The sequence below is a fragment of the Cnephaeus nilssonii genome (genome assembly GCF_951640355.1).
Source record: "Cnephaeus nilssonii genome assembly, chromosome: 8".
NCBI classification, from domain to species: Eukaryota; Metazoa; Chordata; class Mammalia; order Chiroptera; family Vespertilionidae; genus Cnephaeus; species Cnephaeus nilssonii.
The window spans coordinates 74,254,135-74,281,847 of NC_137079.1; the positions used below are offsets into that span (position 1 = coordinate 74,254,135).

At 41.7% G+C, this 27,713-nt stretch overlaps 1 protein-coding gene across 3 annotated transcripts in view; it reads left to right on the forward strand.

Moving 5' to 3' along the window:
• DIAPH3 (diaphanous related formin 3) overlaps positions 1 to 27,713 on the forward strand; it is a 551,015-nt gene that overhangs the window by 229,232 nt on the left and 294,070 nt on the right. For all 3 annotated transcript variants that reach the window (XM_079778831.1, XM_079778832.1, XM_079778833.1), the window contains one exon: positions 16,940 to 17,035. In XM_079778831.1, coding sequence (XP_079634957.1) covers positions 16,940 to 17,035 — 96 coding nt within the window. The remainder of the gene's footprint in view (positions 1 to 16,939; positions 17,036 to 27,713) is intronic.

Sequence of the window (27,713 nt, forward strand, 5' to 3'; positions counted from 1 at the left end):
GGGAGGGAGGGAGGGAAGAAAGGAAAGGGAGGTAGGGAGAGAGAGAACAAGAGAGAATGAGACATCAATGTGAAAGAGACATATTGATTGGTTGCCTCCCACAGGCACCCTGATCAGGGGCAGGGAATGAACCTGCAATCCAGGTATGTGCCCTTGAATGGGAATCAAACCCGGGACCCTTCGATGTGCAGGCCAACACTCCAATCACTAAGAAACACTGGCCAGGGCACCACTAACTATTCTTACCAGTAGTTTTCTTAGGGGAATGTTAGTTGTGACATGTTAAAGGAACCTTTGTTGTGTACTTCTATGTTGTTTGAATTGTTTGACAATAAAATTTAAAAATTAATTTCCTTTTCCTGGAGATAATTATAGAATAAAAGAGCAATTAGCTGGAATAGTATGTTTACTCTTTTTAAAAAATCCTTATATATTTTATATGTGTATTGTTTAACTGGAAAGTAAAAAGGTGACTTTGCCTTGTCAACATAAATGTATCTTGAAAATTGTAGCAAGATATGTGAGTCATTTGTTTTATTTTCAAACAGTCACGGCTTAGAAATGACCTTAGCTTTCCAAAGTGAAAGACATTTTTGTCAAGTATATTACATACACAGGGTTCCATTAATCCAGTAAACTGCATTCAGAAAGCAATACATTTGATAGTTAATTATTCCAAATGGTGCCAATGATTAAAAGGGACACCCATTTGTAATGAAGGGGATCTGTGTAATGGTTATCCGGGAGAATGTTTGTTCAAATGTGAGGAGAGAGGTAATTGATGAAGTGAAAAGTTGCATAGATCTTCCTCAGGCTTAGAAGCAACAGCTTGGGAAAAGCTGAGGATGCACTGTGAGTACCTACAGAATTAAGTAAAGAGGCTAAATATGTGGATAAGATTTTAAATTTGATAATTTGAGGTCAAGTATTATATGAGTCAATAGAAATGTATGTTTTATGTGTTACATTCCTCTTGAGCATTTGTATGTTCATATCGAGAAGTAATTTTTTTTTTTTGCAGCCCTTCTCATTGACTGTGTCTTTAAAATTTGGAGTCTAATACTTGCTGATCATATTGATATTTTTCTACTAGAATTTCAAGGGATTTATAGCCAATGTGAATTTTTCAATCATTTGAAAAGTCTAATGTAATAATATACCACATATTTCTAAAAATATGTCCACTGCCCCTTTTACCGCTTGCACATCCTCCATTTACCAGTAACAGAGCAAGATACTCTTGTAGGTTACTTGCCATCTAAACATGCCATGCACCAGTCCTGTTCTCAGAGCCCACTGTTGGAACAAGGCCCCTGTGTGCTGGTCTTTCAGTGATCAAGAGAGGAAGCTGGCGGGAGTACCCTCTGCTGCAAACCCTCTGGTTTCCTTTCACTCCCTAGGCGCTTCTCCTCCAGCCCATTGTTCTCTGTGGGAGGGGAAAGGGAGCACACCTTGTGTAGTTGGATATAAAATCTGGTCTTGTCTCCTCTGTACCCTACAAATGTTCCCTTGACCCAAGAAGAGCTTCTTCCTCTTTCTTGTGCCTAAGATTTTGTCCTTACCTTATATTCTGCATCTTTTCACTGCTGAGGATGGGATCCATTTCTGTTGTCTGTAGTTAAAGGAAACTTTGGTGAATGCATTATTTTTTTTCCTTTGGAAGAACCCAGCTCTTGTATTTGGACCACGTAGTTTTCAAGGCTTTTGTCTCACTATAGATATTAACAGAAATATAATTTTACTAGGAGCCCAGCGCACAATTCAAAATCGCGTGGTGCTGCCCACCCTCGAGTCACCGGTCCGGCCCTGCCTAGCTCCTCGGGCCCCGCAGCAGCTGCAGCCACTGCCAGTCTGGCCCTGCCTCCCTCTCTGGCCCTTGAAGCAGCCCTGGCTGCTGCTGATCAGGCCCTCCTGCAGCCCAAGCGCGCAAAGGCCCCTGCCGCCCGACCCCCGATGCTGCGCTCCCAACCTCCTCCTGTCCAGTTGACGCATTATGGTGTCCCAGTTAATTAGCATATTTTGCTATTATATATATACTAGAGGCCTGGTGCACGAAATTCGTGCACAGCTGGGGGTTGTCCCTCAGCCCAGCCTGTACTCTCTCCAATCTGGGACTCCTGGAGGGATGTCCGACTGCCCGTTTAGGCCCGATCCCGGATCGGGCCTAAACGGGCAGTCGGACATCCCTCTCACAATCCAGGACTGCTGGCTCCCAACTGCTTGCCTGCCTGCCTTCCTGATTGCCCCTAACCGCTTCTGCCTGCCAGCCTGATCACCCCTAACCACTCCACTGCCAGCCTGGTTGATGCTTAACTGCTCCCCTGCCAGCCTGTTTGCCCCCAACTTCCCTCCTCTGCCAGCCTGGTCACCCCTAACTGCCCTCTCCTGCAGGGTTGATCACCTCCAACTGCCCTCCCTTGCAAGCCTGGTCCCTCCCAACTGCCCTCCCCTGCTGGCCACCTTGTAGTGGCCATCTTGTGTCCACATGGGGGCAGGATCTTTGACCACATGGGGGCAGCTATATTGTGTGTTGCAGTGATGACCAATCTGTATATTACTCTTTTATTAGATAGGATAGAGGCCTGGTGCACAGGTGGGGGCCAGCTGGTTTGCCCTGAAGGGTGTCCCGGATCAGGGTGGGGTTCCCTTGGGGCGTGGAGTGGCCTGAGCGAGGGGCCTGTGGTGGTTTGCAGGCCGGCCACGCCCCCTGGCAACCCAAGAGGAGGCCCTGGTATCTGGAATTTATTTTCCTTCTACAATTGAAACTTTGTAGCCTAGAGCGGAGCCAAGCCTGCTGCTCCCTCCGGGGCAGCAGCCATCTCTGTGGCAGTTAATTCACCTTCTACAATTGAAACTTTGTAGCCTTAAGCGGGTGAGACCGGCCAGGGTGTGCGGAAAGCTTTGCTTCCCCTGTTGCCGGTGGCAACCCTGGCCTGCTCTCTCAAGCTCCATTCTGCCGCCATTTGTTTGAATTTGTTTACCTTCTATAATTGAAACTTTGTAGCTTGAGTGGAGGCTTAGGCCTGCAATGGCTATGGAAAGTTTGGCTTGCTCTGTTACCTGGGAAACCTTGCTCCCTGTGGCTGTAGCCATCTTGGATTGGGGTTAATTTGCATACTCGCCCTGATTGGCTGATGGGCGTGGCTTGGCTGGTGGGTGTGTCTTATGTAGTGGAGTGATGGTTAATTTGCATATTGCCATATTATTAGAGAGGATAGGTACTCAGTGTTGAGGAATGACCTCTTATTCTAAGTGTTGTCTGTTCCCCAGAGGAAATAAAATGCCATTGATCCCAAAATGGCAAGGCTATGGGGAAAAATCTCAGGAAAGGAAAAAATTAATCTGCAGATACCATCTCCAATTATTTTCTGGTTCTACTTTCTTTGCTAGGTTGAATGAATCTTAGTCTTAGTCACCCTGCCTTTAATTCCATTCAGTTCTCATATTTGCAGTTTCTACTGATGAGCTAGGTAGGCTCTTAATGGCCAGGATGGTAAAATGTCCAGAGTGGAATAGCAGAGCAGGAGTCCAGAATCTTGATGCCTGCTTAGTCTCTTTCTGCTTCAATTTGCTTATTGTAAAATGAGATTTTTATTAGATGATTTTCTGTTATTTTAATTGGGGATAAGGGATTTGACGCTTTCAGAAATTCAGGTAATTATTTAATGTATAAACTCGATGTTTCTGGCATCAAGTAAAATAGTCTGAAGAATAGGAATATGATTTATTAAAAATTGTAAAGATTAAGAATTTTGACATTCACCAGAGAATCTCAGTTAGTAGGTATTTCTAGATGTCAAAAGTGTTGTTCTGTTTAGTATTTCATTTTCTGTTCTGCTTTGGCTTGTTGAGATATGTTTATTTTTTATTTTTATTTAAATAAACAACAGAATTTTAAAGGTGCTTGCAGGGTTGGAATCTGGCGAGGGCTCTGCCTTTGGGTTGCAGATAGTCACCTTTTCGGTGTACATCTTTTGAGCAGTAAATTTTAATGTCTGACATTTTCAGGAAGCATTTAAACTAAAGCGTTTTTAATTAATAAACTTGGATACTTTACAGTAAGGGATATTTCAGTTCCTGTAAAGATGCTTCTCTACTAAGATGTTAATGCTTCCCTGTTCAAGTGTCAGTGGCCCAACATCATTGTGAAGCAATTAGGTTTAAAGTAAGATTCTCTAATAAGATTTAAGCTACCACATTCCCATTAATGAAAGACTTCTCCCTTTCCCTTTCATAGAATGGTTCTGTTAAATACTTCCTTTTTTTTTTCTTTTTTAATAACACATTAGGTTAGTATGCTAAAAGTAATAATGTTTTTTGGGAGGCAGGCTGGATGACTTTGGGAAATCATGATTTTATAAAAAGCCTGTAACTTTAAATTTGGACATTGAGAAGGAGGTAGAAATGTTACTTATGTTCTTAGAAGTTTCTGTTATGGCATTGGGTACGATAAAGCATCAGGGATTTTTAAATCCTGTCTTGGCTTAGCTCTCCTTTTCCTTGATAAAATGTGTACACAGGAATCCACAGCAAAGAAAGGTAAAACATCATTTATGGTTAATGTGGCTTTTGTCTGAATACACCAAATAGAGTTCTCTGGTGTTGGTTAAGTGGTGTGAGACTGAGGCCTAAGGCTGCTGGCCTTTTGTCCAGGACCCAATACTGTACTTTCCCCATATGCCTGCTACCTATATAGGGCAACAACCAAGGAGATGAGAGGGGCAGATTCAGTCCTGGAAAATGTCAGGCTCTCTTACCTACACCAACTCTTTAGGAAGGAAAAAATGAAAGGTGAGAGGTTTACACTCCACGCTTAACCTTTAAAGTGGAGGGGTCAAAAGAGGTTGGAAAAGGGGCTAAGATCTTCCTTTCATATAAAAGTACACCTGGCTTTCTCACTACACAGCTCTAATGATAGAGTGATTGGCATGGGCTACTATATCCTTAGATATCTGAGAGCTGGGCTGTGACATTCAAGAAAATGGAAATGTGACTAGGTTCTGGAAACACTGAACTGCCGAGAATTAAAGTCCTATACAGTTTGGAGAGATAATCCAGGGTGAGGGGCAGCAGACAAAGGGTTCTTTGGCAGCACTACCTGTGCCATCAGATTGGCAGTCAAACCCGTGCATAGGTGCTTGAGCTGTACTGTGCAGTGTATAAGCACTATCTCTGCCTTTGGCTCTGAGGAAACACCAATGCATTTTAAATAATCCCATTTTGGTCTGTTTGGAGAATTTTGGGGTTACTTAGGTTTCTATCTTTTCATTAAAAAGCAACAACAAAAACTTTTCACCCTAGCTGGTTTGGTTTAGTTTAGTGGTTAGAACCTAAGCCTGCTGACTGACGGGTCTTGGGTTCGATTCCATGGTCAAGGGCACGTACCTTCATTGCAGGCTGGATCCCTGGCCCTGGTCGGGGCGCATTCAGGAGGCAACCAGTTGATGTGTCTCACTCGCATCAATGTTTCTCTCCCCTTCCCTTACGTTCTGTCTAAAAAATCTAATTGAAAAAATATCCTCAGTTGAGGATTAACCAAAAAAAAATAAAAAAATTATCCTCATTTCTACATATACTTTTCAAATCAAGAAGTGGTCAAATTAACATTATTAAAAACGAGAGTGATTTGAAACTTAGCCTTATAAAGATAATTTTTTTCCTATTTTTAAATTGTGGTTATTTTATATAGCACATTTTTACAGTTAAAGTCATTTTTATGTGTACAGTTCTATGGCATTAAGTGTGCTCACATTGTTGTGCAATCATCACCACCATCCAACCACAGAACTTATCTTCCCCACTGATACTCTGTACTCTTTAACCCTTTGCACTCGCTTGCTTTTTTCTCGATTCCTTTATTCTACTTGGGATTTAATTTTTTAAATACCCCAGATTTTACAAAGCGCGGCAATAGAATAAAAAACTGGAGTTTCTTTTCATACAAACTTATTTATTTGGATTTTTTTATATTTCAAATTATTGATACATTCAACACAATTCGACATACGAGCTGCTACCGATGCTAACCGTGTCGAGTCACACTCGACATCCGAGTGCAAAAGGTTAAGAATTAACTCCCCATTCCCTTCTCTCCTATTTAAAGATCATTTTTAAAGACATTCCCCAGTCACAGCATAACATGAACCCTGCTGGTCCTGTAACTTCTCCCTGCAGTTGGAAGGCATGTGCGCTGCACTGGGTTTGCACATGGGGAAGGCTGTGCACCGGAGGAGAGGTCTGTAGATGAGCCAGGAGCTTTATATGGCTATGTAGGTCTGCATAGATCATGATTTGGCTTGAAGGGAAGATGACATAGATATGTAAGTATCAAAAGCCCAGATTATTTTTTGAAAGTTCCAAATTTAGGTGCTTCTGGGAAAGAAATTAGCAGAATATTTGGTTCTTAGAAACAGACCAGGCACAGAATGAAGCTCCAATTAGGTAGGCCAATTGGAGACTAGAATGTTTCCCAAGTGTAGCTGTTTACATTCTAGAACACAGAGGAATAGAGATTCAATAACAGAAATGAAGGAAATGACTTGAATTTTCAACTGAACTATCAGAGATAAGCACATAAAATCTGAGGGGTCAGGGTAACTACTTATCAGAAAGGCTGTATAATAAAGGTTGAATGGAATTGAACAAATACCTAGGTATTGACTTCATCTTCTCTTTCAGTCACATACACACACAAAATAAAGCATTTATTTTTATTTTTATCGGAGGTTATATTTATACCCCTTTCCTAGGTCAATGCTAAACCCAAAGCCTGAGACAGGTGAGTGGTTCTTATGAAAGGGGCAGGGTCCCAGAGCTTAATTTTTCTCATATCTAAACAAACTTGCATTGACACTCCACATTCTGATTAGTTTTTTTGCAAAAATGCAAGGGTCTGAAGAATACTAGTACAAGCATGATGTCAGTGAAAAATTCTGCTTCTTAAACTTGAACTTTTTGCTCAGTATTTTGGAATAATGGTTATTTTTATGTCTTATCACATTTCTTCTACCAGGTTTTGGATAATCACTCTGGCCATTTTGATGAAACTCTTATGTTTTCCCCAAGTATTTGGAATACATTCCATAAACAAATTTTTAAAATATACTTCAAAATGGTAACATACCAGGGGTGGTCAGCTCACTATTGATATGGCATTTCTTTTTATTTGTTAGTTAATGTAATTTATTGTTACTTATTCTGTTCCCAAGATGCTCAGCACTGTGTATGCAAATACTATTAAATGGGCTTATTGAATCTTTCCATTCTTGCAGCATGCTGAATTGCTGGTCTTCATTTGGATATAATCCTTCTAAATTGGGAATGAACACTGAGTTCTTATTCTTGCTATAATAGGCTTCCCCTTTCAATACATTTTCTGTGTGTGTATTAGTATGCCATGCATTAACTTTTAGAGTCTTTGCTTTTTTTTTTTTTTTTTTTTTGTAAAGATACATTTTCCTAATATCAGCAGAGGATATATAGGAAGTAGGTTGCACTGGCAAAAACAATAGTAGAAAAATTATTTTTATAAATACATGTATTGTTATGACTGGGAAATAGAAACATTCGGGAAGAATTCATAATGGGCAGGTATTTAAAGTAGAGAGATCTTGAGGCTACATAATAAAAAATGTAGGGATATTGTTATATGTAGTTGTGATGAGCCAAGAGATATCATGTGAGAATAGGCTTCAGTGGTCTTTTGGCTGAGTTTTTAACTCCTTTATGATTTCTTTGCTTTGCCCCCTCCTCATATCTTTGGTCCATTTAATCAAATCTCATCTCAATTTGTAACTAATTACAGTATGATCAACTATCTCAGGGTTATTTTTATTCCCAATGCATAGCTTACTGAGTTAAAACAGTTGTTGAATGTATGAATTTGAAGGGTCTTGATATTTTCTTTGGCTTGAATTCCTGTTTTTCTGATATCTAAATATTTAATTATGAAGGGGTGTTTACATATTAGGGGATGACAAGAAAGTGGACCTTTTAGTGGTAATACTTTTGAGATGAACAAAATTGTTAATTACTGTGATTTCAGAGGTCATGAGAGTTTAGTTTTATAACACCTAGACCAATTCGTTATTTTATAATAGGAATAAAGTGATGGGGAAACAAGATATTTTTAGATCAACTATGTAGAAATCGTTATCATTTTGAAGTATATTTTAAAAATTTGTTTATGGAATGTATTCCAAATACTTGGGGATCTCTTTGTACTTGTAGTAATGGTTCAAAACAAAATCTAGACACAGCCCTAATTAAGGGTTTGTTAAATAGTGAAATCCTTCTTCCTATCCATTGTTAGACTAGTTGTGGAGAAAAGTCCTTCAAAAGTCCTTGGTTTGTGACATTGTCCACTAACATAGAATGCCACATAAAGAGAAATATGCATTTATTTGCTGTACTTTTGATGATTGCTATAATTGAAATAATCTATTCCACAAAATTTTATTTAGTGTTTCAGCCACTCTTATATATAATATCATTCGTAGCCTGGAATTGCCAAACAGACATCGTTTTGCTAGGAAAATACTCTGATTAGTAATGGCAGTCATATATTAATATTTGCATAGAGAAATATCCAGTGTCTCCCTTCTGTGTAGTTAGGTACATAATCATTTATTTATGTGCCTAGAAATATTAAAACTGGGTTTACAGACCAGATATGACTACAGCTATTTACACATTTATGGTTTTCCATACCAAATCATTTTCTTTGACATTTTGCCAAGAGGTTATTGCCTATTTAAAAAATAATTTAAGCTTTCACTTCTTTCTATGTCATAGATATTTTCTGCTTTTAAGCTGCCTAAACTTTTTTTTAAACCTTTTTCTATCACAAGCACTAGTAGTAGTAACTCTTAAAATTCTATTTTTCTTTCTCGGCCATTTGGCTCTTCTCAAATTTGGACCCTTCAAATTCCCAAGAACATTGCATTCACACTGTGTGACTGAATACTCAACCTCCTGCAAAGTGAGCCAACATTTGGGAGTAGAATTGGGTGCAACTCCAGTGTCTTGTTGTTACTGTTTTTCCATAGCTTTAAATCCTGCTCATTGTGTTCAGGAGAACAAGCATTTTTCTTCCCTCCTTCAGGTCCATTCACCTTCCCACTTACTCGGCCACAGACCATGTACAGCAAGGGAAAATTCCATCAGGGTAAATGCAGAGCCTGGGGTGCTATTTCTCTTCTATGTGCTTGGTTGCAGAGTGCTTTCCTCATGCCATTCCCTGCCCCGAGGCTGCTCTGGGCCTGTGGTATGATGGTCAGTGCTCTTTTCTGGGAGCTGCCCTTTGTGTGACCATCGGTAAATAAGTCCTCTATGCTTAGGTTTCCTCCTCACTTAAATGAGATGATTAAATTTCATATTCCAGGGCTGTTCTGCTTCTAAAATTTGAACCCTATAAAATTTTGACATTCTTTATTAGTCTCTTAGAACCTCAATAGTTAGAAAGCAAGAAGAAAAATAAACACAATTAGCCCTAACCGGTTTGGCTCAGTGGATAGAGCGTAGGCTTGCGGACTCAAGGGTCCCAGGTTCGATCCCAGTCTAGAGCATGTACCTTGGTTGTGGGCACATCCCCAGTAGGGAGTGTGCAGGAGGCAGCTGATCTATGTTTCTCTCTCATTGATGTTTCTAACTCTCTATCCCTCTCCCTTCCTCTCTGTAAAAAAATCAATAAAATATATTTTTAAAAAAATAAACACAATTAATGCAAACAATCTCTAGTTTAATACTTCTTACCCCATTTGAAGATTGTACAAGGCTTCAGTTTTCATTCCCTAAATATGTGACTTATGCTGCTTTATTTCTATAATTGATTTGACTTGATTGGCTTCTATCAGTGTTATAGAGAATGTTTATTTAATCAGGAATATTTTTGTCTTCTCAAGGCTGGTGTAAAAACAATCTAATGAACAAAAGGTAACTTATTGAAAACATGTGGCATGTAAAATTTAATAGCATTTGTGCTAAATGAACACAAGAAAAAAATTGAAATGCTTAGTATTTTAAATCATTGAAATCAAATACATGTAACCGGGAAGCACCAACAAAAGTTGAATAAACAATTATTAGTAGTATTTACTGATACCGTAGTCCTCCCTTATCTGCAGGGGATACGTTTCAAGACCTCCCAGTGGATACCTGAAACCACCGGTGGTACCAAACCCTATATGTGCTATGTTTTTCCCATACATACATAACTATGATAAAATTTAATGTAAATATCTGGCACAATAAAATTAATTAAAAATAGGATAATTATTTAACAATATACTGTAATAAGTTATATGAATGTAGTGTATCTTTCTCTTAAAATATCTGGTACTGTACTCACCCTTCTTTGTGATGCTGTGATATGATACAGTGCCTACATAATGAGATGATGTGAAGTACTCAAAACTGCACATAATTTAAAATGTAGGAATTGTTTTCTTAAATTTTCCATTTACTATTTCGGGCTGCCATTGACTACAGTTGGCTGAAACCGTGGAAAGTGAAACCACGGATAAGGGGGGACTCCTGTACTCAATTATGAAAAGAGAAAACTCAAGTATTGCTTTTTGTGCCTCTGTTAGATAACTTGCAAATTTATAACTGCATATTCTAGAACTGTTTGCAATAGTGAAATGCTATATGATAAAACTTAAATGGAATGTTATTCCTGAAAAAAGGTCACATGTGATTAAATCAATGCGATTGTGAAACATAATGGAAAATGAACTGGAATTAGATGTACCGGGGGAATTATGATTTTAATAAAAATTTAATAAACAAAATATTTCAAAAGGAGATTTTTTAAATATAATTTTGGGGCTATTTTTGAAACTTCAAAAATAGAAAAAGAATAAAGAGAAAATGTAATTAAGAAAAACTTGTTAGTTCATGGCTCTCAACAACATAGAAAGCTTTGTCATCTTTGACTTCATTCTGACATAAAACCCTTATAAACATGTGGCTTATGCTGTGTCAGTGATCAGAACCAATTTTGAACAGTATTAATCTTCCCTCGGAAAAATGCAGCCTTACACAATACCTCTAGGAAGTAAGATTAACACAGGCCTCTAATGGCAAAAAAGCTAGATCACAATTATAGATGGCTCTAGTAATCTGACTTCATGATTCAGAGTTTTATCTTATCTCTGCAAAAATCTGTTGCTTTTTTAGTGTATTTTGTACTGATTTTAGAAGAGGAACTCAATCAATGGGTGGGATGAATCTTAAAATGTGCTGTCTTTGTAGGTTCCTGAGTTGTGGTTAGGCACTTTGATTCTTGTCCCCATTTCTCTGTCACTGCTGGAAGTGAGGGAAGGTCATAGGAAGGTAATTATCAGTTCATTTCTTTCCCACAACTCCTCTTAAAGGACCAGTGTCCCCAGGTCATAGATGAAGGATGTAAACCCCAATGAGATTCAGTGGTTGGGATATGACGGGACAGGGGGAAGCAGGACTTTGGTGTCTAGATTCTAAACCTGAGTTCCCTGTGGGACCCTGTACTCTCTCCTGGCTAGTATGTCACAGAGATACTGTCAGCATGGGTAGCTGAAATAGGATTTTGTGAAAAACTTTATTCCCACTAAATGTCCTCCTTTATTCTTACTCCTCTTTAATGCATCCTCTTATTGCTGCCAACATTTAGAGCCTGCTTTATCAGTGACCTTTGTGTAAACATTTTCACTGGTTTTCCATTGATTTGAGGCAGTCCATTATCTGGCTGCAGTTTTTTCAACAATATTTTTCATTATTTCTCTATATAAAAGATTTGTCCAAATAATTTTATTTGGATAATAGTCTGATTACCTGGTTTCATATCAATAAAAGCATATTTCTACCTTGTGTGTTTTTTTTTAAATCCTGTTGTTTTCTCTCTTAGAAAACTGCTTCTTATTCCTTTGTTCATGTTCTATCTTTTCCCAACCATTCTTTTACTATATATAGTAGCAGAGAAGAAAGGGGTAAAAATACCCACATAATTTAATTGCATTATTGTTATACTGCACATTAAACTCAGCAAGAGTCTAATTTGTCATTTTTGTAAAAAGGCAGAATTGATTAAAATTGTTTCTGTCTCTAATTTGGAGTTTGAAGTGGTCAAGATTGCTAGTGGTACACTTTTCTTATTTTTTAATGTGACACCTAATATACAGTATTTCATAATTAGCAGAAAGAATATTAGAGTCAAATTCTAGTAATCTTTATTCTTTTATTGGACCTGTTGCTTAAATTTACTTTAACCTAAGCATTATTTTTTGCATCGTTAGTATGATGATGATAGTAGTGGGAGTATGCTTATTTTGATAATTATTCAAGAAAGTGCAATATAAAGTATTCAGTGCAGTGCCTAGTAGATGTTCAGTAAGTGCTGGTTAAAATTAAAGCTTACTAGTTTCTTTTACTCTTTTCTTTAAGTGGACTAAAACATGTTTCAGAAAGTGAAAGGATACTGGAATTGAGAAATAAACTGATGAAAAAAATTAGAATCATCTCTTCTCTATGTGATAAAGATAAAATAAAATATATATTTTTTCTCAAAAGTAGAGTCTGGCCATTTGGTCAGGCAAAGGAAACAGAGTCCACTAACATAAGTTTTATTAGTCTTCATCCGAAACTTTTAACCAATATGACAAGTCAAGGAAAAGGTATAAGTACTCGCAGTAACGAGACAAATGTGTCATTATTTGCTGGTACCTGGGAAACCTCTGACTGTGACTGGGATTAGTAACAGAACTGATAACATGTATCTCCATCCTGGTTTCTCTTCTCCAGTCTCTACATCCAGCTACCTCTTGTACAACTGAATGTGGTTAAAATTGGACTTGTTCAAACCTGTTGCTCATTTGTTTCTGAATTAAACAAACAACAGCAGCATCTGCCTGGTTGCTTAAGCAACCTGAGTGCCCCCTTCTTTCTCCTTTATTTTTCAGGTTCATATATATCTACACACAAACAGCTGTACATACATACATACATATATACATTCATTCACCAGCAGACATTTATGGAGTACTTGCTATGTTCCAGGCCTTATTCTTGGTGCTTAGAATACAGTAGTGAACAAAGTGTCTACTTTTATTTATTTATTTACTTACTTTTTAAAAACTATTTTTTAATTCATTTCAGAGAAGAAGGGAGAGGGAGACAGAGACAGAAACATCAATGATGAGAGAGAACCATTGATCGGCTGCCTCCTGCACACTCCACACTGGGGACCGAGCACGAAACCTGGGCATGTGCCATGACCTCCTGGTTCATAGGTCTATGTTCAACCACTGAGCCATGCAGGCTGGGCCAAAGTTCCTACTTTTAAAGGACTTGTTTTCTAATAGGGGAAGAGATACAATATCAAATTTATAGTATGTGAGGAGTAAGTGCTTTGGAGGAGGGAAAAAAGGGTAAGAATGATGGTGATAGGGAATGCAGTGGTTGGGGGCCTGTCGGGGTTGCTGTTCTGTACAAACCATTAAGGCAATCTTTTCCAGTAAGGTTTAACAGGATTTTTCTGATGCACTGTAGTGAAGAGACTAGAGTTGGTCAAGCCTGGATGTAGGAGTTGAGTTAGGAAGCAGTTGTAGTCCAGGTGAGAAAGAATCGTAGCCACAATCAGGGAGAAGTAGTAGCCAGGGAGATGTGAAGAATGCTTATTTTAGTGAATATTTTGTAGTTAGAATTGGCGGATTCACTGATGGGTTTGAATAGGGTTTTCAGGGAAAGGAGGATGAATTCACCCTTATTGACTTGAGAAATTGCAACAACAGCATTTTCTGAGATGAGGAAAACTGTTGGAAGAATACGTGTGGAGGTGTGTGTGTGTGTGTGTGTGTGTGTGTGTGTGTGTGTGTGTGTGGTTTTGGATATGTCAAATTGAATGTGCCTACAAGACATCAAGGTAGAGATGTAGAGAGTAGGCAGTTGGATATTCAGGTCTGTAATTCAGGAGACAGATGTGGGCTGGATTTCACTTTTGGAACTCTTCCCTTCATCCCAGTTGTTGCTGCTCTAGGTGAGGGTGCCATTTACTGTCACTGGGATTAATGTTATTCCCTTCTGTCTTACCCTCCACCATTACTTTTACCACTCTTTCAGTTCACCTCAACAGTCTGAGTTTTTCTTTAAATGCAATTATTTTGCTGTCTGTCACATACTTATACCTTAAATGGCTCCTCAGTGCTTGGAGGATAAAAATCCAGACTTCTTAACCTTGTTTAAAAGGTCTTGCATGATCTGGTGCCTGATTAATTTCTGGTGTCATTTATTTCCATTCAGTATTTTCTGCTCATTATTCTCACTTCTTTTTGTGCCCTTCATGTTCTTGCACCTTTTCTACATTCCTTCCACTACTTGACCTTTCTCCCTCCATCCCCAAACCTTCTCACCTGGCTATCTCTTTTTCTCTTATAAGCTTTTCATTAGATATAATTTATTCCATGAAGACTGTCCCTGACAAGTATGGGTTCAGGGGCTATTCTTTTTTCTGTGGTTCTTACCAAAACATAGCAGATGTATCTATGTATTATAATTGCCACTTACTTTGTGTTCACCTCTGTTGGTTCTTAAATTCTGTGAGGCCAGGTATCTCTGTTTTGTCTAGTGTTATTTCTGTATTGCCTAGCACAGATCCGTTTAGTTGGTGCTTATAAAAAATAAACTAGGGGCTTAGTGCACGAATTCAATCACCTTGAAAGGAACTGTGGGCCGCAAGGCTGTGGTGGGCACCGGGGTGGGTCTCAGCCCATCCTCTCTGCCCCTGCCCAGCCCTTGCTGCCACAGCCCTGGGTCCCCTGTCTGCCAGCAGCCCCACTTCCACCGCCGCCTTTCCCATGCACTGACAGCACCAGCCACGCTTGCACCCGCTGACAGCGTGGAGTGATTGGGGCCGGCACCAGCAGCGGGTGAGAGCAGGGCCAGTGCTGTCAGTGGGTGAGAGCAGCGGCTGCTGCTCCAATTGCCCATCAGGAGCAGGGGGAGGGGGAGAAGCCCTCAGGGGCAATCGCGGCTTGAAGCCGCTGCTGGTACCCACTCACGGTGCCAAGCAATTGGGACTGGTGCAGGGCACCGGCAGTGGGTGTGAGCAGTGGCTCCAATGCCAGATGCAGGTATGAGAGGCAGCTGCTGGCCCCGATCGCCCCTCAGGAGCAAGGGGGAGTGGAGAAGCCCTGAGGGGTGATCAGGTCCGGCAGCCGCCACTCACACCCACTGATGGCACTGAGCAATTGGGGCCGGCACCGGGTGCTGCCAGCGGGTGTGAGCGGGGCTGGTGCCATCAGCAGGTATGAGCACTGGGTGGGACCGTGGCACGCGGGAGCAAAGAATTTTCAGTAACCACCAGAGGCTCACCCCAGTGACAGTGACCAGCGCCCTGCCTTGGTCTGGCACGCCCGCTCACCTGCTCCACCATCCCGCCACAGCCAATGCCCGCCATGTTCTGCGGTCTGCTGCCTGCTGCCCATGCCCACCATATTCCGCTCATGCCCCCTGGTAGTCAGTGCATGTCATAGAGACCGGTTATTTGGTTGGTCCACCGTTTGGTCTATTTGCATATTAGCCTTTTATTATATAGGATATATATATATTTTTTAAAATATATTTTATTGATTTTTTACAGAGAGGAAGAGAGAGGGATAGAGAGTTAGAAACATCGATGAGAGAGAAACATCGATCAGCTGCCTCCTGCACACCCCCTACTGGGGATGTGCCCGCAACCAAGGTACATGCCCTTGACCGGAATTGAACCCGGGACCCTTGAGTCCGCAGGCCGACGCTCTACCCACTGAGCCAAACCGGTTTCGGCGGATATTTTTTTGTTGAATGAAAGAATAAGTAAAGCCTGGTCAGGGCTGGGCCAGCTGGGGGGAGGGGCCATGGGTGATTGGCCAGTGGGCCCAGCACCCGATTGGGGTGGGGGGGGTCAGTGGGGGCAGGATCAACCAGGTGGAGGGGCTGTGGGCCAATCGGGGTGGGGCGGGCTGATTGGGAACGGGGCTAGTTGGGGGGAAGGGCCACGAGGGGGGGTGGTTGGTGGCCTCTCTGCCCTTGATCAGGGTGGGAGAGGCCGATCAGGGGTGGGGCTGGCTGGGAAGAGGGGCCATGGGAGGTTGGCCAGGTGGCCCCAACCCCCATCAGGCTGCTTTGCTGGCCGCAGTGGGCATCATAGTGACAGGTTGTTCCGGTGTTCCAGTCGCTGGCTTTTTATATGTATAGACTAGAGGCCTGGTGCACAAAATTCATGCACGGGGTTTGGGGGCGGGTCCCTCAGCCCTGCCTGCACCATCTCGCAGTCTGGGACATCCCCCTCGCAATCCGGGACCACTGGCTCCTAACTGCTCACCTGCCTGCCTGCCTGTCCACCCCTAACCACTCTGCCTGCCTGCCTCATCACCCCTAACCACTTGCCTGCCTGCCTATCGCCTCTAACCACCTCTTCCTCAGCCCCCACGGCTTCATCCAGAAGGACGTCCGGATGTCTGGTCTCATTAGCATATTATGCTTTTATTATTATAGATAGATAAGCATGGTATATCAAACATAAAAGAGCTCTGTGCCTGTTTTTGTTTAGCACTTTTATAGCTAATTTCTTCACCTTTCCTAAGTGTAAGTTTATATATATATTTTATAATTGTATCTTGTATACTGTTCAAATGAGCTAACATTCAGTTGGATTGGTTTCCATAGTGTACATTAGGTTTATTTTTGTGACTTCTGTTAGACCTTTAAATATTTACTCTTAATAGTTTTTCTAGCATAAGAGCCACTAGTGCCTATCTGAAATAGTTTAGGTCTTGGGATATCTATTACTTAATTATTGTTATAACTGTGATTTAAAAATGTATTATCTTTTTTTAGATTATTTCATAATAGAAAATTCCCATCCTGCCCTTTAGCAATTGAATGCCTTTCTGCCCCTAACATGGATCTATCCTTGGTTTTGCAGAGAGAAGAGAAGAGGAGTATTTTGAAGAGAAGAAAGCTCTTAAAAAAAAAATTAAAGAACTTAAATTTCTAGATTCTAAAGTTGCCCAGAACCTTTGTAAGTAGAATATTTTAATACAATTAAATTAGTAAAAGTACTAGAGCTGGTTCATTTAAATTACTTCATTTACTTTGTGACTTATTTTTCATGTTATTTTTTAATAATTTGCATAATAAATTCAGAGATAACTTTAGGCAACTTATGGTTTAAATTCTTCAAAAGATAAATGCATATTATGAAAGAAAACTGTTCAGAATGAAAATATATCTTCCATAACTGAAAAGAAATGTACCCTTTAAATTCTCTTTTTTTAAAATTTATTTTTATTAGTTTCAGAGAGGAAGTGAGAGGGAGAGAGAAATAGAAACATTAATGATGAAAGAGAAACATTGATTAGCTGCCTCTTACATGTCCCCTACTGGGGATTGAGCCCACAACTCCCCGCATGTGCCCTTGACTGGAATAGAACCCAGAGCCCTTCATCCACAGGCTCTATCCACTGAGCCAAACCCGCTAGGGCAAATTTTCTTTTTTAAGTATATAAATAATTAAGGAAGTAAGTGATGACAAATTTTGAAATAAATTTTGTGGTGGATTATTTCTTTTAAGCCTCTGAATCTCTGTTATTTGTAGTACTTGATCACACACAAAGAAGGTTGGAATATTAATATAAATAAGGAATCATGAGTAAAATGCATTTCATTATTCCATCTGAACAGTTCAAAGCCTTTCCTCAAAAGTACTGACGGGAAATATTTTAGATTTAATTACTGGTACAGGGAGCTAAATGCTTAGTATTGAATTGTCTTCCTGACTGAATTACTGTTGAAGAGAGGGCAAATAGTTTTGCTTCTAACTCATTTCTAACTGATGCTTTATATGCATCAAATATAGTTCTGCTTGGAACTGAGATAATATCTGTATATAATATTTTCTGATGGTGCAGGTGGGATATAATGAGGAGAGGCATGAACAGTTAACATGGCTTTTAGCCTGCCTTTCAATTATATATACCTCAAGTAAGCTTTTAGTAAGTATGAATAAATTTTTTTGTTGAGAGTATAAAGATTCATGTTCTTGATTAAAGAGGGAGGTAAAGCTATGTGTGCAAAAGGCAGAGTTGACATTCCTTTTGTGAAAGTTCTGGAACTTCCTTCCTTTCATAGTCACTGTGATGGAGGGCCATCCCTCTTCTGCAGTGTAGGCTGCTGAGATCCTTGAACTCATCTACAGACTTTAATGCTTGCAAATACACAGTTTTTTTTTTTATTTCTGGCCACAAGTTGAGTGCTCATGACTGCCTCTTTCAAGTTAGGTGTAGACCATGTGAGTTGCTTGTGCCAATGATAGTGCTAGTGGAGATGAGGTGACTTTTGTGTGGAAGCATTTAATGGCTGGTGGGAGAAATTCCAGTCTTTCACCCAGAATGGCAATCAGAATGGAGTCCATCATCCTGATAGGAGGAACATAAGTTAGAGAGCCCTGTCTTTCAGATGTGTGTGATGGACATGTAGTCTGATTTAGAAATAACTTTTTGTTTTTGTTTTGTGCTTAGATCACCATAGGTTTTGTGATTATTACATAATACGAATATTTCACAGAATTTCTCCCCTTAAAGGAACATCGTCTCAGTTTAAAGCATTATTAACTTGGATAATGTCAAAAAGTTTTGTGCTCTGTGAAATGAAAGAGATGGTTATTTTCTTGAAAACTGTCCATGACCTGCATTAAAAATTCCTGGTCTTGACTCTATAAATGGAGTCATTATGGGTCCTGAAGAAATATTGAATAGAGTGCCCCGACCCGCGGGGCAACAACACAGACACCAGAGACGAACCTAAGAGAAAGAGACAAACAAGGGACACGGAGAATGGAGGCATGACAAATGGGTTTCTGATCAAGCCTCAAATTTTTATTCTTACAGCAGTGCCTTATATCCAAGTCAGGGAGTGGGAGGTGGGGCGCGGGGAGTGAACTGTGGACCTATCAGTGCTTGCCAGCAGGGGCTGCAGGCAGGGGAGGGGGTATGAGGAAGTTCTAGAAGGGGAGATGTCTAGGAGGGATAGGGGCTGAGCGGATCATGTGGATTTAGATAATTTGGCTAAGGTCGTAAAGGGTGTTGACTATAGATAAAGGATGGGGCGGTTGAAGGGCAGCTATGCGAAGAATGCTTTGTCCTCAGGCATGAGGAAGTAAGCCAATGGTGAGGACCAAGTTTCCATGAGGTTCTGTTTCATTAGCTTACTAAAATAATGTTAGAATTAATTTGTCATTGACTCTTGGCTCCTGACATCTCCTCCCTCTCTGTTTAAGAGAAGGGAGTGGGCCTTAACCAACCGGGGAGACATTGACCTGGTTCCTCCCGTGGGCTTTGTATGCCCACCGTGTGTGGCTCTTGACATCTTTTGGGGAGGAGAGGCAGAGCCATTATTTTTATTGATGTCAACCTCTATGCAAACCAGGTATACCCTCAGGGAAATCCAGAGGAGGTTGAAAATGTTTGAACCTTCCCTTGCAATGCTTTGCTCTGCACCCGGTTTGATACCCATACCTCTGGCTCTGGCCAGAGCGTAGGTAAGCATCCCTCTGGTTAAGATGCTGTCCCCGTAGGGAAGGAGCGAGTCTGGGTCTGGAGGTTTTCGCACTCTTGGTAAACCGAGTCCCACCTATCGGCCATTTCCAGGCGTTGATAGTGAACCTGGATGGGTTTTACTAAAGCTGAATCTATTTGCTATTTTACAAGGTCGGTTATTTTTCTAAATGCCCAAGGGCCAAATTTTGTTTTAATGAGATCCTTCGGTGGGATTGGAGGGCTGGTAATCATCGGAATGCCCAGGGTCCAAAGGTTAACATTAATAGGAATCCTGCAAGGGGACCTAGGATAGGGAGAAGGTAAGGGAGGAGTCCGTTTAGTCCACTCCAGAGGGGGTTATCAAATAACTCTTTTCGTCGCTTTACCAGATCTTCTTGGAGTTTCTTGATCTTGTCTCGGACGATCCCGGACTTGTTGACGTAGAAGCAGCATCGTTCCTGTAGGGCCAAGCATATTCCTTCCTCCTGGAACAAGTCTTGGATTTCGGCGGCACTTGTAGAGGGCAGTGGCAAAGATGATAAGCAGGATGGGAATGATGATGGCTCAGATGTACCAAAGCATTTTCAGTGGTCACTCTTTAGTCAGGCTTGGTGTTGTATTTTTGTATCTGTGGATAAAGAAGAGTTTATCTCAGGGACTTTCTTCCCTGGAGGTGACTTGGTTATTTTATGGGGGGGTTTATGGGTTTTATAAGTCGTTCCGGTAACCATCGGGGTCCTTCTTCTCGTGTGTCATAAATGCATGCAGAGCCTCGTCCCCAGATGAGGACTGGGTCAGGGCCATGCCATTTGGTTGTCATGGGATCTTTCCACATGACTTTAGCATATTGGTTTTTTGTTTCCTGATGCCATAAGCGGTCTGCAGCGGATTTTTCTTGTTTATCTAGTTGTAAAAAATTGAGTGTGAATAATGCATGGTTTAAGATATTGCGAGGAGAGCCTTTAGTGGGATAGATGTCGTTTGATTTAATTTTATTTATGGTATTTTTAAGGGTTTGATGAGCTCGTTCTACTATTCCTTGTCCTTGGGGGTTGTATGGGATACCGGTGGTGTGTTTAATGTGGAATTGATGGCAAAAGTTTTGAAATGCCTGTGAGGTATATCCTGGTCCATTATCTGTTTTGATTTTTTGAGGTTTTCCCATGACAGTGAGACACTGGAGAACATGAGCTATAATGTTTTTAGTAGCTTCTCCGCTATGTAAAGAAGCGAAGATAAATCCACTATAGGTGTCAATGGTGACATGGGCATATTTTAGGTTACCAAATTCAGGAATATGGGTAACATCCATTTGCCAAATTTCATTGGGAAGTATGCCTCTAGGGTTGACTCCTAAATGTGGGAGTGGTAAGAGGGTAACACATCCTGGGCAATCTTTTACAATTTGTCTGGCTTGTTCTCGGGTAATTTTGTATAACAGGCGGAGAGTACGGGCATTGAGATGATGGAGAGCATGGCTCTGTCTTGCTTTGGATATAGGGTCTGAGGTGACTGAGAGTATGAGACGGGTTTTTTCGTCTGCTAGAGTATTGCCTCTGGAAAGGGGGCCAGGAAGGTCAGAGTGTGCTCTTAAATGCCCGATGTAAAAAGAGGCCTGTCTTTTTGTAATAAGGGTTTGGAGCTGAGAGAAAAGGGGGGTAGCATTGGTGGTTGGTTTAATGTAGGGGACTGTTTCTAAGAGGGGAACTGAGAATGCAATGTATGCACTGTCTGTATATAGGTTGAAAGGGGTATTAGGCAGTTTAAGGAATACTTGTAAGATGGCAAATAATTCTACAAGTTGAGCAGACTGAAAGGGGGATTGGATGGAAAATTCCTGTGAATCAATGATATAGGCAGCGATCCCGCTAGAGGATCCATCGGTAAAAACCAAGGAGGCTTGTTTAATGGGTTCTTTGGAGGTGATTTTTGGGAATACAAAAGGGTGGAGGCGAGTAAATTGTATTAATTTGTTGGGGGGGTAATGATTATCAATTTTGCCTGTAAAGGAAGATAGGGATATAGCCCAATTATCATCATTCTGGGTGAGCCAGTTTATCTGTTCCTTTGTATAAGGGAGAATGAGCTGATCAGGGTCTCGGCCAAAATGTTGTCGGCTCTTTTCCCTCCCTAGTATTAGGACTTTTGTGACTAAGGAAGGATAAGGGATGAGAACCTTTGATGGTGAAGATGGTAGGTGGATCCAAAGGAGGGGGTTGTCCTGCCACAGTACTCCGGTAGGAGTATGAGGTGTAGCACAGATAATGAGGGTAAAGGGTTTGTCATATGTTATAAATGTAATCTGTTGCTGTTGGATAGCGTTTTCTGTTATTTGGAGAGCTTTATGAGCTTTCGGGGTTAGTTTCCGGGGGGATAGGGGATTAGAATCCCCCTGAAGTATATCAAAGAGAGGTTTTAAATCTCCGGTTGTGAGTTTAAGATAAGGTCTAAGCCAATTAATATCTCCTAGGAATTTTTGAAAATCATTGAGTGTCTGTAGATGGGATGTCTTTAGTTGAATTTTTTGGGTAGTGATTTTATTATTATTTAATTCGAAGCCAAGGTAATAGTAAGGGTCTTTAAGTTGTATTTTATTGGGGGCTATTTGAAGCCCAAAAGAAGCAAGACGATGAGTTAATTCCTGGCTACATTTGAGCACTTCGGGAGGAGAAGCTCCGGCCAGGAGAATATCATCCATATAGTGAATTATATAGATGGAGGGCCACCGCGGTCGGAGGGGGTCCACCGCCTGGGCAACGAATTTTTGGCAAAGGGTCGGGCTATTAGCCATGCCCTGTGGGAGGACTTTCCATTGATAACGAGGCATAGGGCCTTGGAAGTTTATGACCGGGAGGCTGAAGGCAAATCGCTCTCTGTCTTGGGGGTGAAGAGGAATAGTGAAAAAACAGTCTTTAAGGTCAATAATGATTTTAAAATGTCTGGAGGGAATAGCAATAGGGGAGGGGAGCCCGGGCTGTAGGGCTCCCATAGAGAACATGGTTTTATTAACTTCTCTTAGATCCTGTAGGAGGCGCCACGCTCCAGATTTCTTTTTAATGACAAATATAGGAGTGTTCCAGGGAGAGGTGGTGGGCTCTAGGTGTCCAGTGGCTAGTTGTTCCTGTACTAACTCTGTGGCTGCTGTAAGTTTGTCTTTGTTTAAAGGCCATTGATCTACCCACACGGGGGAGTCCGATTTCCATTTTATTTTGTCTGCGTGGGGTACAGGAAAGTCAATGGCCGTCATGAAAAATTTGTATTGCCTAATCCTGAGCGATTAGTTTTTGAGTCAATTATAATGGGTTCTTTAATTCCTTGATTATGTTTACCTAATCCTTGTCCGGGGAGAAAGCCTTGTTTTAGCATCTGTTGGGTTACTAGTTCGTTGGGACTACACATAATTAGTTTTAGCTGGGATAGGATGTCTCTTCCCCATAAATTGACTGGGAGCCCGGGGATTATGTAAGGTTGGACTTGGCCTGAATTGCCTTCTTCGTCTGTCCATGTTAATATTTTTGAGCTTTGCCTGGGATTAGTGGACTGCCCGATGCCTTTAAGGTGGGTGGCTGATGCAGTAGTGGGCCAGGAATCTGGCCAACTGTGGGTAGAAATAACAGTGGCATCTGCCCCTGTGTCTACTAGGCCTTCGAAGGGCTTTCCATCTAGTTTAAGGGTGAGTAGAGGCCTTTCAGGTGTTATTTGTTGAATCCAATAAGTATCGGAGGAGCCAAAAGCAGAATTTAATCTGGGGTTAGAAATATGGCTCTTGGAGGAAGACTCCAAAGGGAGCAGTATGAGTTGTGCTATTCTTTGCCCTTTTGAAATAGATATGGGCCCCAATGGGGCTGATGCTAAGAGGGTGATCTGTCCTGTATAATCATTATCAATGACTCCTGGGATGATATGGAGACCTGCTAGGGAAGAACTACCGCGCCCTAGAACCAGTCCGAAGGTTCCAGGGGGCATAGGTTCATAGGTTTCAGTGGGGATGAGTTGAGTTCCTTGTTCGGGTATTAATATTGTCTGGGTGGCGGAACTGAGGTCCAGTCCTGCACTCCCTGGGGTTGCTCGGCAGAGGGAGCTGACGCCTGTGCGGAAAGAATTTGATTCTCTGTAGGGGGGACAAACCTGATAACCCCTTGGTTGTGTCCCAAGTAGGGGGCCGGGGGCTGGCCCCTCTGGGGGTTTCCCTGGTTCTGAAGGATGAGTTTGCCGTTGATATCTGTTTTAGATCTACAATCTTTTGCCCAATGTTTGCCTCGTTTGCATTTTGGGCAAAGTGAGAAAGGGGGTGGTCCATTTTGCTTGTTGGATGGGTATTCTCGGGTGGACGGACATTCTCGGGCGAAATGTCCCGGTTGTTTACAATTAAAGCAAGTCTTATTTTGCTGGGATTTAGTAAAATCCTTGAGGGCTGCCCCTATAGCTAGACCGATAGCGTGTGAGGTTCCTATGCCTGCACAAAGTTTAATATAGTCAGAAAGACTGCCACAGCGGTGGGGTCTGATGGTCTCCTGACAAGATGGGTTAGCATTTTCATAAGCAAGATGTTTAATAAAGGTACTTTCTGTTTCCCCTTCTCCGACCAGGCGTTCAGCAGCATCAGTAAGGCGGCTGATAAAATCACTGTAAGGTTCATCAGGTCCTTGGCGGATTTTGGCCAGAGACGTGGTAGCCGACCCCTTAGGGGGTAGGCGGCGCCAGGCTTTAAGGCCAGCATTTTGTAATAGGCCAGGGGGAAAAGCTGCCTGTGCTTCATTGGTGTCATAGGGACTGCGGCCAAGCAGTTTGTCTCGCGTCCATGAACGGGATATTTTACTTTCATTATTGCGCTGAGCTGTTTCTCGGCAGTTTTCTACAAAGTCTGTGCGCCAGAGGACATAATCTCCTCCCGAAAGGGTGGCGCGGGCTAAGAAAAACCAATCATTAGGTGTTAGCCATCGGTCACTTAAACCTTCTAATAAGGCAAGGGTAAAGGGAGCAGTGGTTCCATAATTACTAACTGCTGCCTTTAAATCTTTTAAATGTTTAAGATTAAGGCGGCGGTATTTTTGGCCTGAGTTTTGATTTGGATTTGATGGGGGGTCATCTGTGTCAGAGGTTTCTTCATCTGAGTTTTGGTCTGGGTTATCTTGGGAGTCTGGGGATAGTTCCTGTTGGGAATTATCTTCCTCTATTTCTTCGCTAGAATTTTTGGACTGATGGCTGCGAGTGACAGGGAATGCGTGAAGCAGAGGTTTATTTTTAGTTTTAGTTTTAGCTGGTGGGGGGTTGTGATTAAGGGTAAGTGTGGTGAGCTCAGTTTCAAGGGCTTGGATTTCCTTTAGGAGGTGTATGTGTTCTCGTTTTTGTTGTAAAAGGTCCTTGAGGGAAGAGACTTCTTGGGTAAGATTTATTTTGGCTTGTCGGATAGGGTCAAAGGAGGAAGGGGCAATTTTTGAAAGGGGGGGGTATTTTGGATTATAGGGAGGAGGATTTTGGAATGTGGGAGCAGTCAAACGCCAAGGGTTATCATTATGATAGCGTGCTGCCTCCTCGTCTAATGTTTCTTGATCTTCCGGGGGAAGACGGTCTGGGTAATTTTTATAAGAAAATGAGGGATAGATTCCGGGATTAAGTGGTTGAGGGGGGGTCTTTGGTGGGTTGGTTGTTTGTTTTAATGGTTTTTTATCATCTGGTTCATTGAGGCTATCAAGGAACATTTCATGACTACTCAGTAAATTCCCCATTCTTGGTCGGCTGGATGGCTTTTTAGGTAATTATCCTCTCCCACGTAAGCCTCCGGGCTGTATAAACCCCACGCCAGGTCAGCCTGACTTTTCTCGCCAACTGTGAAATCAAAGCGGAACTTTCACCTTTCAATATTGCTCTTTACTCCCTTGCTTGCGTGAAACAGTCGGTAGGTATAATCCGCCTACTCGGACCCTCATAGACGAGGAAGATCCCTGATGCCCCCGTCCCTTAGGGACGAGGGGGGTGAACTCCTCGTGGTTGAGTCTATGAGGTGAACGACCTTTTGTTCGTAGCAAGCTCAAGGTTTGGAGAGCAAATTTACTCAGTGAGAAATTCACGACAGAGAAATCAAGCAGGGATACTAGGTCAGGTGATTCAGAGTTGTCACTACCGAGACTGGGTACCCTTAACTCTTCCCCAATACGGTGAGGTGACTGCTTATTAGTGGGCTAGAGGAATTGACCCGAAAAGCCAATAATAACAGCCGAGCAGAGAGGGGTGAAAATGCTCTGAAATTCTTGTTTGTAAAATCATCTACTTACCTTACTCCGATCTGACTCGCGGCGGGTGCGCGGCGATCTAGGGCGGAATTTAATCCGAGGGTCGCGGAATTTAATCCGAAGGTCGCGGAATTTAATCCGAAGGTCGCGGAATTCAATCCGAGGGTCGCCTGGCCAGGCCTTTCCAGTGGATGTTCTCGTCGGAGGGTCTCTAGACCACGTTGGGCGCCATTTTGCCCCGACCCGCGGGGCAACAACACGGACACCAGAGACGAACCTAAGAGAAAGAGACAAACAAGGGACACGGAGAATGGAGGCATGACAAATGGGTTTCTGATCAAGCCTCAAATTTTTATTCTTACAGCAGTGCCTTATATCCAAGTCAGGGAGTGGGAGGTGGGGCGCGGGGAGTGAACTGTGGACCTATCAGTGCTTGCCAGCAGGGGCTGCAGGCAGGGGAGGGGGTATGAGGAAGTTCTAGAAGGGGAGATGTCTAGGAGGGATAGGGGCTGAGCGGATCATGTGGATTTAGATAATTTGGCTAAGGTCGTAAAGGGTGTTGACTATAGATAAAGGATGGGGCGGTTGAAGGGCAGCTATGCGAAGAATGCTTTGTCCTCAGGCATGAGGAAGTAAGCCAATGGTGAGGACCAAGTTTCCATGAGGTTCTGTTTCATTAGCTTACTAAAATAATGTTAGAATTAATTTGTCATTGACTCTTGGCTCCTGACAATAGAGTGCTTTTTAGACGGGTCAGTCATGGTAAATTAGCTTACATATTCATCTAGAAGGAGAATATGTGACTTGTTGAACAGGGTTCTTTATTATTATTTACATACTAGAGGCCTGGTGCACGAATTTGTGCACAGGTGGGGTCTGGCGGCCCGTCCCCAATTGGAGTTGGGGGGGCTGATCAGGGGCAGGGCCGGCATGGGGGAGGGGTCGTGAGTGGTTGGCTGGCCGGAGTGCCCCTGATCGGGATAGGGGCGCCAATCGGGGGCAGGGCTGGCTGGGGGGAGGGGTTGCAGGTGGTTGCCTGAGAGCGATTGGGGCCCTGATCAGGCCGGTTGGCTGCTGCAGTGCGTGTCATAGCGACTGGTTGTTCGGGTTGTTCTGCCATCCGGTTGCTGGGCTTTTATATATATAGATTACATATATAGATTATAGAACATGTGTTAAAAAGTATTTCAAGTTTAATTATAATAGTAATTACCTTTACGTGCTAGTGTGTATTAGGCTCTTAGTTCTTACCACAGCCCACCAGATAGGTAGTAGTGTTAACATTGTAAGTAGGGAATCTGGTTGGTGTAGTACTTGAATAAGATGACTCATTTTGAAAATTTCCTATAGGTATATGTTATATCGACTCCTATTTAGAGATAACAAAATTACTTTGTCATAGAGCAGGATACTATTTTGTTTGCTTCAGTTAGAAAATATGTATCCATTCATATAATTGCTAATCATGTTTTAAAGTATAAGATCAAAAGGTTCAGTGTTCACACTGTGTTATGTTAGGATGTAATCCATGCTAGTATTGTTCTTGCCTTCTCTGATTGCAACAAATGTCATGATTTAAGCTTTAAGCAGCATTAGGTACCTCTTTCAAGATTTTAATTTCTTAAAATTTTTTCAGTAATCATAGTTTGATTCACAGCTGTTTTTTTGTCTATGAAATTCAGTCTTTTGAGATACTGAATTCTGAGAAGAGAGTCTTATGATAGTTACAAGACTCTATCTTGTCATTTAGAAATCTAAGATAATTTTTCTTAGATTTCTCTTAACTGAAATATTCTATAGAATTTTGAGAAAAGGATCTAAAATCACCCATTTATATACCTGTTTATTTAAAGGTGGGTTAGGTTCCCTGTATTTTTTGTTTACAAGGTTTTTGGCAAAGTCTCTGGGCCCAGCATAAAAGGTAGAATTC